We start from the raw sequence: 19,426 nt of genomic DNA, 5'->3' as shown, positions 1-19,426 counted from the left end.
GAGGTGTGTGCCTGCGGCTTTGTGCCGAGTGCAGACGGAAGGCAGCTAAAAAGCCCTTGCTGAGCACGTGGCCATCCCTGGACAAGAGCCTCCTGACGCGGCGGTGTTAGTTCAGAAAGCTGTTACTGCCCGGGTAGGCGGCGCGGGGGGAGGGGGGGCCGCGTCTCTCTCACTGCCCCGAACTTGCAGGCTGAGGGAGGGGCGGGTGTGGAAAGTGCCCGGGAACTCCCTTCCCAGCAGAGCTGGCAGGCCACGGGGCGCCGGGAGCCGGAGACGCCCAGGTCCCGCAGGCCCTCCTGCAGCTCTCACGGGGGGTCCACCTGCTGCGGCCGTGACCCCCCCGCCCTCCTCCCAGGCGGAAGGCAGGCAGCGATCCCTGGCCAGGAGAGCCACCCCCAGGGGCAGCCACTGTTCCGAGGAAGCTGGGAAGGTCAGGCCGCCCGGGCTCACTGCGCTGAGCAGCTATTGCCGGCTTCCCCTTGGGCAGCGGCGATGCTAAAAATAACTGCATCTCTTCCTGGAGGGGTGACCCCTGAATCTGCAGTCAGCTGCCCGAGGGCCGGGGGTCTGGTGGCTCGTGTGAAGGTGAAGCGGGGCCGAATGGTCTGCTCTATCTGCGTGCACCGCCTCAGCCGGGGCCCCCAGATATGGAGCACTGGGTCTCCTGGCCCCGCCCCGCTCTGAAGCCAGCTAGCCCGCAGCCCTGGGCTTTTACCCCCCATGGGTCCATCCGTCCCCCTCGCTGTCCCCTCAGGCTCGGGGGGGGCGACCTGCAGCAAGCTGGCCTGGGAAGGGCCTGGAGAGCCCTCCAAGTGGCCCAGGGGCCGCTCACTTCGTGTCTGGGGGCTGCGTGTCCTTGGCCCCGTGTCGGAGGTGATAACAGAAGAATACAGGTGGAGACTCATCGGCGCCTGCTGTTCGTCAGGCTCGCCGCTGGTGCAGCTCACGTTCTCCATGCAAACCTCCCAGCAGCTGTCGGCCGCAGGCGTCGGGCCCCACCGTGTGAGCAGCACAGGCCGCTCTAGCAACAGTCCCCAGACCGGGCCAACTAAGCCTCGGGATTCACCGTCTCTGGTTCTGGGGTCCGGGTGGCAGGTGGGTGGGCCCTGGAGTCCTGCTGACCACCTGCAGCTTTTGTGTTAGTCACATCTTTTCTGCTCAGCCCTACGAGGCGGGTCTTAATGTGCCCAGTGGACACTGAGCTTGTGCCCCTGGGAAAGTGCACCCCAGCATCTCTGAGCTGGGGGGGCGCCTGGGCACAGGGCACTGTCCTGCTCCTCCTGGTGATGATGGCCTGAAGTTCTGGTGCTGTAGATGCCCATGCCTATCCGGGAGTGGGTGCAGAATGCGGGCGGGCCTGGGGCTCGGCTTTCTCAACCCAGAGGCCAGCCCCTCCCCTCAGTCGGGTCCTTCCCTGGTGACCAGGCAGGGTGGGCTGGGGTGGGGGTAGGGGCCTGTTAACTTTGCCAGCCTAATCCAGCATGGGTGGTTATTATTGCTTTTCTCTTTACGAGGGAGGCTGCGTGTCTCTGAGGGACAAGGCTGGGCCTGGGGGCAGCTTTGGGGGCGGAGGCTTCCCTGGCACCTTCTCCAGCCAGTTCGTTCAGGCCTCTGGGAGCTGGCCAGCCTGTAAAGGACAGTGAAGACGGTCGCTTCCCAGGTGTGACGTGTTGGCTTTTCAGTAACTTAGAACAAGAATTCACGCGTGAGCCCAACCCAGCTCCCTCTTCGCTGTACCAGGGGCACGTGGCCTGGAGAGCCATTAAGCCCCTCCCCAGGATGTGGGTGGACAGACTGCCCAGAGTGCAGGCCCATGGTGAGGCCGGATGAGCCAGCAGACCTGGCTGCTGGACTCACTGAGGGACAGAAGTGAGTCCCTCCCTTAACACACAGCCTGGTCCAGACGGGACCCCGCACACATCCCCTCCCTGCCTCCTGCCCCAGGAAAGAGGACCCCCAGCCACCATTGCTGACCCAGAGACCAGGACCAACCTGGGCCCTTTCTCCCTCCCTCGCCCACAGACTGTGGCTCCTCCGTCCCCCAAGGTCACTGGGAAGGGTCCCCGAGTGGACCACGTCCTCCCACCCATCTCCTGGCTCTAGAGTCAGCGGTCCATGGCCGGTCATTCTCTCTGCGATCTTGTACTAACAGTCACACCCAGAAGTGTGCTCTCTACACGGATTCCACATGGGTCTGGGTGTGTGGCCCCTGGAGGGGCCGGAGGCAGGCGGAGCCAGTGACGGCCAGAGGTCCCTGCTGTGAGGTCAGCGCGCCCTTCTCGCACCTGGGGCCGCTCTGAGCTGTGGAGCGTTTTCCTACTCTGACAAGTGGCAAAAAGAGAGGCAGGCATTCCAGGAGCTGCTGGGTGTCTCCCTGGACTGCCCCTCCCCGCCCAGACCTTCTACGACAGCACAGGGGCCTGCTCACAGCTGCCAAGGAGGAGGGCGGGCAGGCACTGGCCAGACAGCGCCCTGCGGCAGGCCCCTGTCCCCCGCCGGCCATCCAGGACAGTGCTCTGAGATGACCCTCTCACGTCCAAGCTGGGCCCCTGTGGTGTACATCAGCCAGGCTGCACGGAGTGTGAGACCAGCACCAATTTTTGGAGAAAGTAGTCCAAGGGATTACCATCATCCTGGTCCGGCGGAGGGCTTGCCCGTCTATTTGTTCAGGCCATTTATTCGAATTATCAGGCAAGGACTTTTAAGACCGATATTCTCTGTGCTGTTGACCTTCAAAACTCATGGGTCTAGGCATCCTTTATCTGGTCTCAGAGATTAAGATGAGGTCTGTGGTCATGGTCCCTCCTCCACAGTCTTGGGGCCTGGGGCTCCCAGGTAATTTACAGAAGCTTCAGACTTGCAGAGATTATACTGACCTTCTGAGGCACAGCCATGCTCTGAGGGAGCCGGGCATTGCTGGGGGGCGGGAAGAGCCCCCAGCCCAGCATCCCAGGCCTAGGAGACAAAGACCCTCCCCACCGAGCTCTTATCCCTGACAACCCAAGCGTTTGTCCAGGCAGTGCCTGGCCCTCTTGTCTTTGGATTTGCATTGCTCACCTATGCTCAGCATTGGTCAAGTTTAAAAACAAATATGCTTCATCCTCGTCTGAGGCCCTTGCCGCACTCAGCGCTGAGCCCAGGGAGGGGAACCCAGCACGCTCAGCCCTGCAGGCAGAGCAGCTGTGTCTGTCCCGCTGCCCTTCTCCTTTCTTACAGTGGCTCCCTGCTGCTTGTCAGTCAGTCAGTCCAGTTGCTCAGTCGTGTCCAACTCTTTGCGACCCCATGGGCTGCAGCACGCCAGGCCTCCCTGTCCATCACCAACTCCCGGAGCTTGCTCAAACTCATGTCCGTTGAGTCGGTGATGCCATCCAACCAACTCATCCTCTGTCGTCCCCTTCTCCTGCCTTCACTCTTTCCCAGCATCAGGGTCTTTTCCAGTGAATCAGCTCTTGACATCAGGGGATCAAAGTGTTGGAGCTTCAGCGTCAGCATCAGTCCTTCCGTTGGATAGTCAGGCCGTGTATATTGCCCCCTGCTGCTTGTAGCACCAACATAATCCGTAGGTTCTTCATTAACAAACCAGCTGAAGGCCTGGGCCACCCATGTGGGGCATTGGCCAGCCCACTTCAAGTCCAGGTGGTGTCTTGTAGCTGCCAGGCAGGCTGCTTCTCCATCTCCTGCTATGAATTCTGTTTCATCAAACTAACTTAGGACATCCTGTGAGCCTGGACTCTTGTTCCCCCGCCCCCAGCTCGGGACCTCATGGTTCCTTCTCTTCATCGGGGTGGCCTGTCCCCCGACTCTGACACTTGAAATAACTGATGATGAGGACTTGGAGGCCCCCAAACTCCCATCTCAACTGGGACCTAAGGGACAGGACACAGGGGTCACATGCCTTGTGCTGCAAGATACGAGGACGCTGGGATGCCCCATGCGTGCATCCTCGCACCCAGGCCTAGCAGGCAGAGGGGCTCAGAGGCTCTGCACTGCCACTTCCGAGGGACGCTTTGCCAGGCCCCTGGTCCCCCGCTGAAGGGGGCGTGATCAGCCGCCAAATAGAGCAGAGCCGCCCGCCCCCAAGCCCCGCCCACTAACCCCGCCCCTTTCCCTGTGCAGTTCTGAGCATCGGCGAAGGTGGCTTCTGGGAAGGCAGCGCCCGTGGCCACATCGGATGGTTCCCCGCGGAGTGTGTGGAGGAGGTCCACTGCAGGCCCCGGGACAGCCAGGCAGGTAAGCGGACCCCGCCCTCGTGGTCCACCTCTCCCGGGCCTGGGGTCGGCGTGGTGGCGATGTCCAGTGCGCGGCAGGTACTCGCAGGAGGACATCTCTGATCCTCTGAGCGGTGGACGCCATCCCGCCGGCTTCTGTTCGAACCAGGAACCGGTGCGGCGGGGAGGAGCAGCCGGAAGCTTGTAGTTAAAATGCCGCTCAGTGCACTTGCCAGGAAACTTGGACCATGCGTTCGAGCCATTGGAAAAAGGCTTCTGGGGGTTGATTGAATGCTTGAAACTATTCTATCGATCTCTCACGCCAACTTTCATAACAGGCAGCTTTGCATTTCCCACCGGCTTCTGCCAGGCCCTCCCTGAGGACTTGAGGTTTGATGTCTCAATGAAAACTGCTAGAAGGAGGTTGATGCTCACCGAAGCAAGTCATTCCAGCCCCTCCCCAAACTCCCAGGTACAGCTCTGGCACCCGCCCTGAATGTGGTTGCCAAAAGAATGAGTGGATTAAAATGTTAAGAGGACTCCACTTACATAAAAAAGTGCTGAGAAAAAATGGATGCGCTGGAGCCACGCAGAGCAGCGGTTTCTTGTAAGAGCCTGGTTAACACGCGCCCTGCCCACTTCTGGTAGAATCCCAGTCTTGGGACGCACGTGGCAGGAGTAGCCGTGCTTGCTTTGCAGCCAGGAGCTTTGCTGCGTCTGTGGCAGTCTGGTGGCCCTGACCCATTTGAGGTTCCCAGTCCAGCTCTAGCTGGGCCAGCCTGACCGGGAAATTAGCTGTCCTGAACAGGCAAGCACGGAAAAGCGGGATGTGTCTTCGGTCTGCGGACATGGAGGGCGCCCAGCTGGTTCCCTTTCTGAGAATGGGATTCTGTGAGCATGTCGGTCTGTGCCAAGCTTCCCACAGTCCTGCTCAGGTTAAACCCAGATGGGGATGGTCACCTTTGCTGTCTTGTAAGGTTGTCGAGTCAAGAGCTGTCACTCACTCGACCCTGAAAGGGAAGACTGGTTATGCTAGGCCAGGTGGACTGGTGGTCAGCAGGCAGATGGGAGCATGTTTTCATGGGTTTGGCGATGATATTCTGAGCCCCTGGTACAGGCTGGACTTCCTGACCCTTCCAGTGCCCGGCCCCCGCTGGCCCACACCTGTGCTCTCCTGTGAGCAGCTGCCCAGCCTCTCTGGTCTGGGAAGGGCAAGGCTGCAGCCTGTGAGCTAGACCTGTCTTTCCAGGTTGCTGGACACCTCGCCCCTCCCCTCCTGACCGGGAGGAAATCCAGCCCTCCCTCTCTCCCCCAGTTAACAGCTTCAGCGCCACTGCTTTTTTGCTCCCACGCTTCCACTGGAAGACTCAGGCATGTGGGTGCCTGGTATAGCTGGCAATTTCACACCTGGACGGAAGAGCCCAGAGCGACCACGTGTGAGGGTCATTTGGGCCTCCCTGCTCCCTGCGTCCTCCAGAAAATACCAGCTTCCTGGAGGGAGGGAGGGTTGTTGTTCAGTTGCCCAGTCGTCTCCAGCTGTTTGTGACCCCATGGACAGCAGCAGGCCAGGCTCCCCTTCCTTCACTCTCTCCTGGACATTGCTCAGATTTATGTTCATAGAGTCAATGATGCCTCCAACCATCTCATCCGCTGTTGCCCCCTTCTCCTCCTGCCCTCAGTCTTTCCCAGCATCAAGGTTTTTTTCCATTGAGTCAGCTCTTTGCATCAGGTGGCCAAAGTCCTGGAGCTCCAGCTTCAGCATCAGTCCTTCCAATCCGTGCTGTATGTGGATAACCATAATAGTGTGTGATCCACACTGTGGTTAAGGATCTTAGGAGCTGGACATTTTTTCCACGAACGTGGTGGCTTCAAACACGTGTGATAGCCTGTGGCTCGGGAGGTCAGGAGTGCGGTGGAGGGGAGGGTGGTGTCATGGTGGTGTCAGCTGGGCTGTGTTGCTTTGTGAGACCTCTAGGGGATGGTCCATTTTCTTGCCTTTTCCAGGTTCTGGAGGCCACCGCATCCCTTGACTGGTGGTCCCTCCTCCGTCCTCAAACCCCCCAGTTGTGGGCCAGGCCTCAGGCTGTTCGTCTCTGGCCCTTGCTTTGCCTCCTTTCCTCCACTTTTCAGAACTCAGAGGAGCCTGGTGGGCTGCCGCCCACGGGGTTGTAGAGTCAGACGTGACTGAGCTGCTGTCACTTTTCACTTCAGTTCAGGTGGGGAGACCAGAGTGGCTCCTGTTGGGTTCTCTTTGCCTTAGGCTTTCTGAGACTGCGACTTAGCACCATCTTTTATAAAGGTGATGGCTTCCATGCAGTAAAAATGGCCACGTAGTAGCAGAGTTCAGTGCGTTTGGACAAATGTGTACACCTGTGTCTCCGGCTGCAATCAAGAAAACATTTCCATCGTCCCAGAACCGTCTCTCTGGCTGCTTTCCCGTCACCTACCTGCCAAGCAGAGGCCACCCTGGTTCTGATTCTTTCGCCAAAACCAAACTTGGGTCCACTCACCCAACTTGCAGCACAGCCAACCTACTGACACCGGGCTGTGGTGAAGGAAAATGCAGCGTTTATTGCAAGGCGGCACAAAGCAGGGAGAACAGGCAGCTCAAGTTCAAAAGCCCCTCGTGCGAGGGAGAGGGGTGTGGGGGGCGTGGCCAGCCCGTGTGCAGCTCTCTGATTGGTTGGTGGTGAGGCAATAGCCTGATGTTTCTGGAATCTCAACCATCAACTTTACGGCTTCGTGCACTCCAGGGTCTGTGTGCCTGTAGGCAGCATGCAGTTAACTTCTTCCACCTGGTGGGGGTTTTAGCATCTGCAAAACAGCTCAAGAGTGTGGCTCAGAATATCGTCTATAGCCCTTGAGGAGGAACTGAAGGTCCTTGACTTTGTTTTATGGCAAAACTATTATTATTCTGTCTGGCTTGACTGTTTCCCTTTGGTTTTGTATTTATCTGATTAAATTTGCGCTTTGCAACTTGGGGAAGGCCTGGAAAGGTAAAGCTCTTCTACAAACAAGAGGCAAGGTACGTGGGGGTGGGGGTCTGTCTCCAGGAAGTCCCCACAGGGTTCTCAGTTTTAGCGTGCCACCAGAGATCAGGGTAGCCTGCGGCTGCTTCAGAGCTGGGACTCACAGCACGCACTCCTGAGCCAGGCGTGTTCCACGCTGCTGGGTGCCATTGCAGGGGTGTAAGTCAGGGCTCTGTAAGCGGTCTTGTCTGTGAGTGTTGCGTTGTATATTCATGCCCCAGGATGTTTCTGCGTGCTCCAGGTAATGGACTTTTGGTTAGATGTCTTTTCCTTTCTCTTGGGGAAGCACCTAGGGCCACAGATAGGAGTGTGTTTAATTTTATAAGAGACTGCCAAACAGTTGTCCAAACTACTGTGCCAGCTAGTATTCCAGCCAGCCGTGTGTGAGCGTTCCAGTGGCTCCACTTCTCAGCAACATTTGGCAATATCTGTCTAATTTCAGCCATTCAGATGGGTGTGGAGAATATCTTACTGTAGGTATAAGTTGCATTGTTCTGATGACTAATGTGATTCAACACCACATAGGTCCATATAGTCAAACCTATGATTTTTCCAGTAGTTATGTATGGATGTGAGAGTTGGACCATAAAGAAGGCTGAACAACGAAAAATTGATGCTTTCAAATTGTGGTGTTGGAGAACACTCTTGAGCATCCCTTGGACTGCCAGGAAATCAAACCAGTCAATCCTGAAGGAAATTAGCCCTAAATATCCACTGGAAGGACTGATGCTGAAGCTCCAATACTTTGGTCATCTGTTGAAAAGAGCCAACTTGTTGGAAAAGGCCCTGATGCTGGGAAAGATTGAAGGCAAAAGGAGAACGGGGTGGCAGAGGATGAGATGGTTAGATAGCGTCACCGAATCAGTGGACATGAATTTGAGCAAACTCTTGGGGATAGTAGAGGACAGAAGAGGCTGCAGGAATGGTGTGCTGCAGTCCACGGGGTCACAGAGTCGGACACGACTTAGTAACTGAGCAGCGTGTGCTTACTTACCTTACTTATAGCTTCTCTTGCAAAGTATCGGTTCAAGCGTTCTGTCCATTTTTAACTGGGCTCTATCTTGCCATCACCAGCTTAGAGGAGTCCTCTACAGATTCCGGGATCAGTCCTCGATCAGGTGTCTGTTGCAAAGACTTTTCCCCGTCTGTGATAGCGTTTTTATTTTCTGTGTCTGTTAACAAGTGGAAAGTTCTTTAAAATTTTAAATGAAGTCCAATTTCTCCATTCTTTTTTTTTTTTTCACAATAAGCACTTTTTATATCGCCTGTTTTTTAATGTTGAAAATTATGTTGAGTATACACATAGAATCCAGAAGACGGGAAAAGATATTTTTTAAATGTTTCCATGCAGCAAGCTGCTTCTGCACAGAGTTGGCTGGCTTGAGCCCTGAGAAGCTTTCTCTTTGGTGTAGGACCACTTTTATATTGGTCTTTGCTGGTGGTTCAGTGGTAAAGACCAGCCTGCCAATGCAGGAGATGCGGGTTGGGAAGATCCCCTGGAGGAGGAAATAGCAAACTGCTCCAGTATTCTTGCCTGGGAAATCCCATGGACAGAGGAGCCTGTTGGGCTACAGTCCACGGGGTCACAAAGAGTCAGACATGACTGAGTGATTAAACAACACTTTTGTATATTGTAAAGTGAACATGTTGCTACAAATCTCACCCACATGCACTAAACAACAGGCGAATGTTTCAGGGAAGGAACGGCACGATGGAGAACCCTACTTAAGGCACTTTTTGCCTGTAAGCAGGACCAACTGATTTCTTGTCACCTAATGACAAAAACCAGAAGCCAAGGGTAGCCAATGGCAGACTGAAACGGTGGCCTTGGGTCGTTGGGTGGTTTGTTGATATTTAATATAAGCTCCACTCAGTTCCATGAAGAGTTTGGTGGTTTATTTCTCTCACAAGTGACGCATTTGCTCATCTTGACCTTGCTTCTGACGTCTTAAGACCGTGTGTGTTTCCAGCAGACTTTTCTCCGTGGCATCTTGTCTGGGCGGGGGCTGACCCTTTCAGACTTGTAACGCTTTGTGCTCCGGCATAGCCCTGCATTCGGGCAGCCCCCCAGGGGGTGCCCAGCGCGGGATCCCGACTAATCCCCATGCGCATCCACCTGGAGTGATGGGGACTCGGGGGAAGCCCTGGCTCCTTCTTAGTCCCCCTGGCTCCCGGCTGGCTCCTCCCTCAGGGGAGCATGGCTCTGCGTGGGTTTCTTCACCTGAGAAGGACATGAAGGCTCCAGGTGATGCATGTGCAGCATCGGAGGGGGAGCAGGGTTGTAGGAGGTCTTGTTTCGATGCGGGAGAGATGGAGGTGTGTCCCGATTTATACAGACACACCTGTTTGCGTGCATCAGCCCAGAGAGTGGACAATAAGGTGCTTGGGTAGTGATGTAACCGTGCAGTGTGTGTGTGGAGGATGGCGCTTTGGAGGACATGGACAGTTAATTAGGTACATGCCTGACCCCCACACCCATCACCCATTTATTCTACAGAGTCAGTGCCCCAGTAGCTGTGATGGCGTGCCAACCCCTTCGATGCTCTGAGGGCACGTGGTACTCTGGACGGCGGGAGTGGATCTGTACCGTGATGGCTCCCTCCACCTCCCCCCAGTCCCTGTGGGTCTCGGTCTAACTGCCCCTCCCCCCTGCATTCCAGAGGTGGCCCAGGTGACCGCAGGAGGACTGGCCGGCTCTGGGGTCCGTGAGGCACCCCCCCGTCCACCAGAGCTGGAAAAAGCCGGTAGGAAAGAATCGATTCTGTGTTGTGAGCCTTGGCATTGACGGGCTCTTCATCCCAGCTCTGTTTCTGCTTGGCACTTACCTGGTCTCATGGCCCTGCCCCACTGCTGCGGACGCCTCAGAGTCCCCTCACCCTTAGGGGGTCGCTCGGGCCATGGTGCAGACCCGTGCCCTGGGTTCTTTTCCAGGGCGGCAGGAGGCCCAGCCCATTGGGGGCTCCTCTGCTGACAGCAAGACCCCTGCCCTTTGACCCCCCACCCGGAAGCTGGACGATCCCTGAGGCAGACGGGGTGTTTGAGCGTTTGTTTCCTTGCTCCCAGTAAACGGAAGTCCAGGCAATCTCTGGTTTCAGCTGCTGTGACCTGGTGGGAATAATGCCAAGGCCACGGCTGGTCACTGTCAGCACAGTTGCCCCGTGTGCCCCAGACCCACGTGATCCTGCCTGCAGAAGGCGTGAGATGGAGCTCCTGGAGCCCCCAAACCCCTGGGGCTGCTCTGGACCCCCAGTGCCCTCCAGAGACCTCCCTGTTCCCCACCACAGGCTCCAGGCCTGCCCTGGGCTCACCCCAAACTTGCAGTTGCCGTCTTCAAGCCTCCTCAGGTTTGAGGGTGGGATGGTGAGCAGACGTGGGGCCTAGCACCCCAGGCCCAGGTCCCCCCCGGAGTCTGTCTTGGCACAGAAGCCCCCTCGTGCAGCAGCATGCCCTGAGGTCCTCCCTGCCACCCCATCAGGCCCACAGCCTGGGGCCACCCTGGATCTGGGCTGAGCCAGTCGAATGTGATCTGGGCTGACCTGGGCAGAAACCTCCTGCGTGCCGGCGATTTTCTTCTCCAGGCAGCTCACCTCTCAGCATGGTGCTCAGCGTCCTGGGCTCCGTCCTCCTCGGTCCTCGTCCAGCAGAGAGGTTTTGACAGGAGATGGAGTCTCCCTACCTCCTCGGCAAACATCCCAGACCTGGCCCTGGTTAGGTTGACTTGGATCATCCATAGTCCCCCACCCCGGAATCAGTCAGTGAGGCTGGGGTGGGTGAGTGTGATCACGTGCCAGGCCTGGGCAGGGCTGAGGGAAGGGGGGTGTGCCCGGGCCAGTTGTGTGCTCCACCAGCCAAGGGGCTCCACGTGCTCAGCCGCAGCCACCCCTTCAGCTGAGAGGCCAGAGCCTTTGGGCTCTCTGACCAGGAGAGGAGGCCATGCCATGACCAACTTCCCCCGGGAGACAAGGCGGGAGCGGCTCTGGGTGTAGTTCTGGGTGTGGCCACGGGGGCAGGGCCCAGCGCAGTCCCGCCTAAACAGACGCCCCATTAGTCACGGAGCGTGCGAACCGTCTGCAACATGCCACAGTGGGCACAGTCGGCTCCAAAATAGAATGTTTTTGTTATCTTTAGAACATTTAAAAATATAGGCAAATGACTCTATTAGCACAACTGTAATCCAAAATATTAATAAGCGACGAGAGAGCCTGCTTCCAGTTACTAGCTGTTCCCTAACGGAGAATAAAACAAACATGGGGACTCATTGTCCTGGCTGCTAATGATTGTGTTTTTGTTAAACAACCGTGGCAGAAGCACACAGCCTCCCCCACCCCCCACCGCCCTCTTTCTTTTACGCCATTTTATTAAAATATACTTGGAGCCTCGCCGCCTGGGTGTGTGTGCGTTGACTCCAGGCAGCTGCTCTGTGTTTTAAATACCAGTTTCCACGCTCGGGCTCGCCCCCAAAATAGAGCTCTGCCAGGTCTGCCTGCTTCCATCGGGAGGATTCAGTCCTCCGTGTCACCCTGGGACCCAAGCCCTCTCCCCTCCCCGCAGTGGTGGTGGCCAGCCCTTGGTTACCGTGGCAACCTGCTGACGCGGGTACCAGCCCTGCCCTCCTCCACGGCCCCTCCTGGCCCCACAGGACGTGGTGTCTCCAGCTCTGTCCACAGTCCCCTCGGCCTCCTTGCACAGTGGTGGTCCCTACAGGCCAGGCTTCTGGGGTTGGGGGGGCAGGGAGCGGGGTGGGTGACAACTCTTGCTCCCACCCTGGGCCTCCTGTGTGGATGGCAGTGGGCAGAGAAGGGCTGCTGTGACAAAATGCCACAGACCAAGGGGGCTTAAACAGCAGCTGTTTATCTTCCTGAGTTCTGGAGGCGGGACTCCGAGGGCCAGGTGCGGGCAGGGTGGGTTCCTCCTGAGGCTCCTCTCCTCGGCAAGCCGGTGGCCGTCTTCTCCCCATGTCCTCACGTGGCCTTCATGCCGGCACATCCCTGGTGTCACCCCTCTTCTCACAAGCACACTGATTCTGTTGGGTGAGGGTCCACCGTTATGACCTCATTTAACTCTAATTATCTCCTTAAAGACCCTGTTTCCAAATGCAGTCCTATTGAGGATTAGGGCTTCGACCTGTGAGGCTGGGGACACCGTTCAGTCTGTGACGATGGTGAAGACTGGTATTCACGAGCTGTGCTCTGCTCCGCATGGGACTCTCTACAGACGCCTTCCTGCTCCCCTTCTTGCTGTACAAACCCGTCCCTGTGGGGCCATTCCGTTATCTGAGTTTCAAGGACAGCAGCTGTGCCGTCTTGTCTCGAGACTGTTACCTGCTCAGGTTGCAAGCTGACCCACCAGCATTTGGAAATCTCTCAGGGCCAGGCCCAGGGCCGTCCTCTGCTCTGGGGCAGATATAATCTGTGTACCTGGTGCCAGCCAAGGGGATGGAAGGAGTGGGCCTGTGAGTTAGTTTGTGAATATGATTTGTAAGGTGAGTTGACCGAGGTGTATTACCCTTCCACGAGGGCAGAGAACCAGGAGGATACAAGTAGTTCATAGTGGCATTCCCCATGCAGGACGTGAGGTCTGGAATGGACCAAGTGCTGAGAAAGTACTTTTGGGGAAGGGTGAGTAGATGAGGGAGGGGCAGTAAATGGACAGGTGGGTGAGAGTTTGAGTGGATGGATGGACGGGTGAATGGACGTGTGGGTGAAGGTTTGGGTGGTCGGGTGGATGGGTAAATGGCTGGCTGGCTGGCTGGATGGGTGGGTAGGTGGATGAATGGATGGATTGATAGATGAACAGATGGATGGGTGGATGTGTGGAGAGGTTGGATGGATGGGTGAATGAACTCGTGGGTGAAGGTTTGGGTGGATGGGTGAATGGATGAGTGGGTGAGTGGATGTGTGGAGATGTGGATGGATGGAGAGATGGATGGATGGGTGGATGTGTGAATGGGTGGATGTGTGGACAGATTGGATGGTTGGATGGACACGTGGGTGAAGATGGGTGGATGGGTGAATGGATGGATGGGTGGGTGGGTGGATGGGTGGATGAGTGGATGGACACGTGGGTAAAGGCTTGGGTGGATGGGTGAATGGAGGGATGGATGGGTGGGTGGGTGGATGTGTGGATGGATGGATACATGGGTAGGTGGATGGATGGGTGGATGGATGGGTGGATGAGTGGATGTGTGGAGAGATTGGATGGTTGGATTGGTGGGTGGGTGGGTGGATGTGTGGATGGATGGAGAGATGGGTGGATGGGTGGATGTGTGGATGGATTGATGGATGGATGGGAGGATGGTAGACGTTGCATGAGGATGGTATCGATCCATTCTCCCTCTCACACACAGCTCATCTCAGTTCCAGTGATGGAGCTTCTCTCACTTTAAACCTCTCCCTCTCTACTGGATGAGATCTCTTTAAAATCATCGAGTTTGTGGACCACAGGGAAGGTGGTGGGCTACTCTGAGACCTAAGGAAGTACCAGCACTCCAGGCAACAGTGTCTTCGAGTCTGGCTCCTGGAGATTGCTCAGGGAGTGGTCCCTTCAACTGACCCCAAAGTCAGTGATCTCTGTCTCTGCCTGCCCTGCCTCACCCCGCCTCACCCCAAATATAGGGAGTTGGACCTCCCTCCCCCTGCAGAGCTGGCAGAAAGGCACTGGGGCTTGGGCACCCTGTTTAGGTAACTGGCTGTCCCATCCTCATCATCCATGAGTGATGGGCTCTTAAGTGCCCCAGAAGATGGTGTTGTCATGCCCGGCAAGAGGCGGGATGCTCCCAGGATGTGCAGGCGGCCCTGAGCCACCGTCTGTCATTCTAGGGAGGACAGACCTGCAGCCTCTCCCTCCTAGGCCGGGAGCTTCCCTCTAGCTGGGGCACAGACAGGAGCCAAGGGCCACCCCGCCGAGTGAGCCGTGGCCCATTCTGGAGAACGAGAGCCATCAGATGGTGCTCTGTTATTGAGTTAGGATGTTGTTTTTGGCTCTGCTGAAATAGACGATAGGAAACAGATCCGGGGATAATGAATAAACATTGGCTTATGGGGGCTGCATGCTGGGAAAGATGAAATCTCACATTGGCAGATTACATGGAAGACATGCATATGTAAGGAGACACGGAAGGGCCAGCTCCTGCTCCCGCAAATCGTGGCGCGAAGGAAAGCATCTGGGAGGACGCTCTTTGTGTCCCCTGTGCCTAGCGAGGCGGGGTCTGGGGGCGTGGGGGAGCCAGGAGGAGGAGGAGGAGCCCGGGGTCCCGGGGGACCTGGCCCCGGGCAGCCAAGGAGACAGGGCGGGAAGTGGCTGCTTGGGAATCACTCACAGACATAAACCGACAGTCACCCTCATTGTCAGCAAACGCAGCTTCCAGAAGCTTCCGAGTGGTTCATCAAGGAACTTGTCTGACGGGTCCAGTGGTTAGGACCCATGCTTCTACTGCAGTGGACGTGGATTTGGTCCCTGGTCAGGAAAGTAGGATCCCACATGCCGTATGGTACAGCAGAAAAAAAAAAAAAACGTGGTTAATCAAACCAGGTTATAAGATTAGTGCTGGACGGCCAACTCTTTCCTGTCTCGGCTTACTTCCCTCTACAAGCTAGAGGACTTCAGACGTGGCGCCTTGCTTTCTGTCTCCTTAAATTGCGATGAACTTCTCAAACCGTAAGATTTACCCTTTTCAAGCATAGAATTCAGTGGGCTTAGTCTATTCACAAGATGTGCAGACATCAGCACTAATTCCAGAACGTTTGATCATCGCACAAAGAAACTCCTTCCGTTAACAAGCATTCCCCATCCCCCACTTCCCTCTGCCCCCGGGGACCATTCATTTAGTCTCTGTCTCCATGGATTTGTCCATCCTGGACATTTCCTACAAGACGCCTGTATGTGGTCCTTGGTGGCCAGCTTGCTTTCGCATAATGTTATCAGGGCTCATCGTATTGCAGCCTGTGTCTCAATTTCATTTCTTGTTCGGGTTGAGTAATACTCCCTTGTGAATATAGACATCGTTTTGTTGATCCGTCCATCAGTTGGTGGACATTTGGGTTTCTGTTTCTTGGCTTTAGCAAGTGCTGCGGTTCGTGAGGTCGCGAAGAGTCGGACACGACTGAGCGACTGAACTGAACTGAGCTGAGCTGCTATGAATGGGCTTCCCAGGTGGTTCAGTGGTAAAGAACTTGCCTGCCAATGCAGGAGACGTGTAAGAGATGCTGGTTTGATCCCTGGGCCAGGAAGATCCCCTGGAGGAGGGCACAGCATCCCACTCCAGTGTTCTTGCCTGGAGAATCCCATGGACAGAGGAGCCTGGCAGGCTGCAGTCCATGGGGTCGCAGAGTCGGACACGGCTGAAGCAACTTAGCACGCACGCACTGCTAGGGATGTTCGTGCACGGGTTTTTGTTTGGATACTTGTTTTCAGTTCTTCGGGGGCACACTTAGGAGTGGGGTTGCTGGGTCACGTGGTAGCTCTGTTTCACCTTTTGAGGAATTGCCAGACTCCATTTTCCATTCCCTCAAGTGGGATATGAGAGTTCTGATTTCTCCACATCCTTGCCATCACCTATTTTCCGTTGTTTTTTTTTTTGTTTTTGTTTTTCATGATCTCCATCCTAGTGAGTGTGAGGTGGTATCTCGCTGTGGTTTCCACTTGCGTTTCCCTGGTGACCAGAGATGCCGAGCATCTTTTTTCGTCTTTTTTCGTGCTTACTGACCGTTTGCGTATAATCATTGGAGGGGTGTTCGCTGTTGAAATTAACATGTTTATCATCCTCGTCGTCTTTCCTGATAGCTCGGTTGGTAAAGAATCCATCTGCAGTTCAGGAGACCCCGGTTTGATCCCTGCACTAGGAAGATCCCCTGGAGAAGGGCACGGCTAGCCACTCCAGTATTCTGGCCTGGAGAATTCCATGGACGGGGTCGCAAAGAGTCGGACACGACTGAGCGACTTTCACTTCACTTCACTTCCTACACATCATGTTTGTGCCGGCAGTGAATTTTGGAAACACAGAAAGGTATAAAAAGGAAACTAAAATGCACTCATAATCCTACCCCCATGTTGATAATCACCAGTCAGTCCTTCTTTGAGTATAAAGCCTAGTACACAAAATCGAACGCATCCTTTAAACTTCTGGATCTCACCTTTGCTCTTTCCCAAGTGGCAAAGGACGTGGTGTCACGGACTGAAAGTATTCTTCAGAAGCACTGTTTCCAGAGGCTCTGGTGCTGTCCTGGAGGAACCACTGGCACACAGATTGCATCGCTGATGTCACCAATGTGACATTGACATGACATTGGGCACCCAGCTGCCCACTTTGCCATTGCAGGGAGCACTTTAGTGGGCAGCCTCTCAAGTTAGAGCTTCCGTGTGGAATCTGCTTGAGTCGGCCCGCCCAGGCACTCCCCACAGCGGCAAGGCCACCTCCTTTCCGTCTTCAGCCCTAGAACAGCGCTGACGTCTGGGACAGACTTCTGGCTGCCTCCCATCTGTCTCCTCCAGGGAGTCCCCGCGTTTCCTCCCTGGGTGCAGCTCTCAGCGGCTCCCTAGAGACAGGAGCTGCCCACAGCCCTCAGGGCAGGGGGGTTGGGGACCTGCAGCATGCCTCTGCGCAGACCAGCAGAGGGTGTCTTCATGGGCAGGCCACGCCCACCGGTGCCGGGGCAGCGTGCTTCTCTCACGCCCTCAAGTCACCGTCCTGGAATTCTCAGTCATTTTTGCACCACCCCTATTTCCATTCTGCACTGGGTCCCGGAACGTTCAGAGCAGCTCTACTGACCTGGAGGTGCCAGGTTATGCTTGAGGACACACGTCGCGTGCTCACAGAGGTCTTCACCCTCCAGAGCGCTGCCAGCTTTAAACAAACACACTTTGTTTTGAAAACTCACAGGGTTTCCTAATTCCTGATGGCACAGGCCGGGTGGCTTGGGAGTATTTCTTGTAGCTCAGCTGAAGCTTCAATTTGGGATTTGGCATTATTTATGCAACTGCCAAAGCATGAGGATGGGGCTCTAACCTCTGGCGGTGGCCGGGCTGACCACACTGGGCCAGGCTCGCCACCTGCCAGGATGGGCGCAGGCTGGTGTCCTCTCCCGCCCAGGCGGCCGAAGCCCGAGGTGCCTCCGCCCCGGCTCCAGTGCGCCCCTGCGGCGGGAGCCCCTGCCTCTAGGTTGTGTCGATTAGAGATTCATGCTCTGCAATCACTGCCGAATGTAGCCGGATCCCCCAGGAGCGTGGTCCAAGACAGCGCAGCTGTTAACCGCGGCGAACGCACCCCAGCAGCCGCTGCTTGTTTAGCCAGGATGCAAATGTGCCCTTCGCCTGAATCCGGAAGTTTCTCCGTGTGCTCTCCCTAGGTGCGCGGAGGGGGCTCCCCTGGGCTTCTCCGTGGGGCCCCGTTCCCCAGGCAGGTGCCCCGGGAGCCAGCTGCATCTTCAGCACGGCCAGCGGGGAGCGTGACCCAGAGCATCCGAAACGCCACGTCTCTGGCGCCCACCCCCATCCCTCCCTGCCTACCTTTCAGGACCAGCGGAGGGTCCCCGAGCCTGTTAGCCCCCAGGGCACTGTGTGGGGAGAAGGACTGAGCTCAGAGCAGGGAGGAGATGGGGAACGGGGTGTGGTGGGTGGGGGGCGGTGGCTTGCATGTGGTTACAGCCCCTCAAAGCGCAGGTTCTCTTTCCCAGTCTCTTCCTCGGGATGCAAGGGGCCGGCAGCCCCCCTGAGGGGCTATTTTACAGAGAAGGACCCTAGCGGTTAAGTCACTCTCTGGCGGTCACGCTGGGACCCGGGCTCTCTGGCCTTCTCACGCATGGTGACATCAGTCCACATGGGTCTCTCAGGGCCAGTGGGGGCGGGGGGAGTTGTCAGATCATTTAGCCGGACTGCTCCCCTCGACAGTGCCTGACCGTGACCTTTTTGGGTTCCGAAAGCTCCCTCCCGAGCAGGTCAGCAGACAAGTAAGGGGAGCGAGGCTGTAGCCGTGTTAGCTGTTACTCCCTCAGCCTGATTCGTCTTCCGAGGTTGCGTTATTGGAGGCGGGATTGGGCTGCCAGTTACATTTCCGGAAAGGACTCCCATGGAAAGAGCAGGAGAGACGGCCAGGCTCCAATCCTACACACTGGGTACCGGGCTAGAACTTTCTCACCCCGTAGACCAGAGCTTCATCTGACCCAATCTCCCCCGGCCCGCTGTCCAGCAGAGATGGGGGCCCAGGCCACGCCACCCCGCTGCTGTGACTTTGCCCCCCAGAGGTCACACCATCACCACGGTCCTTTCCACGGCCCCCGCTGGGGTGGGAGCTGGGGGCAGCCTCGTGTCTCCAGCCTCCTGGGTCTACAGGAACCCGTGGGTGTTGGAGCCTCTCCACGGGCACAGATCAGAGCCTTGGGGGTGGGGGGGTCACGGACCTTCACTGAGGGTCAGATGAGGGCTGCTGGCACACGTGTGCACGCACACATCTGCACTTGCACACCTGAACAGTGCAGCGGACACGAGCACATGTGCCTACGTGTGTGTGCACACATGCAGTTCTGTGGGCTCTTCCGGAGCCTCGAGGGGCCTCCCCCCCCGCCTGGGCCCTGACCGCACCATCTGCCCCTTGAACACCTGCCCAGGTAACCGCGTAGCTCCCGCATGGCTTCGGGGCCCGGGGACGGAACCCTAGCGACAATCTGACCTAGTTCCTATTCCTGAAGCACCTGGCTCCGCTCGTGGACGCTCCTAGAAGGAGTCTCACTGCCAGGGTGACCGTATCATTTATCATCCAAATGGGGACACTTCTGGGAGCAAAGCAGGGCGGCTGGCACCACTCGCCAGCTGCCGGGTGCCCAGGGCCGCCCTACTTACGGCCGGAGCAGAGGCGTGGCGGGTCCGGGTGGGAGGAAACTGGCGCCAGAGCCACTGGGCTGCTCCCACACGCGCGCTCGCATTCTTTCACTCGCTCATTCGTGCACCCGGCCACCCGCGCCCTGGCCGACACCTGGGGTCCCATGGAGGAGAGCCCGCCCCTGAATTCCAGGAGGGGAAGGAGAGACGTCTATCAGGGTGAACAAACCCCACGGGGAGCCCCAGAGGCCAACAGCGTGACACCCAGCACTGCAGGCGCTCAGCATGACGCCCCCCACTCTGACACTGGCGACTCGCCTGCCGACGCTGGTGGGGACTTGGCACTGATGGGACAGGTCGGGGCTCTGGGGCATCACT

At 56.9% G+C, this 19,426-nt stretch overlaps 1 protein-coding gene across 1 annotated transcript in view; it reads left to right on the top strand.

The window, feature by feature from the left end:
- SHANK2 (SH3 and multiple ankyrin repeat domains 2) overlaps positions 1 to 19,426 on the top strand; it is a 564,129-nt gene that overhangs the window by 272,178 nt on the left and 272,525 nt on the right. Inside the window, exon 15 of the mRNA XM_018043149.1 lies at positions 4,117 to 4,230. Coding sequence (XP_017898638.1) covers positions 4,117 to 4,230 — 114 coding nt within the window. The remainder of the gene's footprint in view (positions 1 to 4,116; positions 4,231 to 19,426) is intronic.

Source organism: Capra hircus, chromosome 29 (assembly GCF_001704415.2).
Source record: "Capra hircus breed San Clemente chromosome 29, ASM170441v1, whole genome shotgun sequence".
Taxonomy (NCBI): Eukaryota; Metazoa; Chordata; class Mammalia; order Artiodactyla; family Bovidae; genus Capra; species Capra hircus.
Note: the sequence above shows the minus strand (reverse complement) of the source record. Positions and strands in the feature narration are given on the sequence as shown.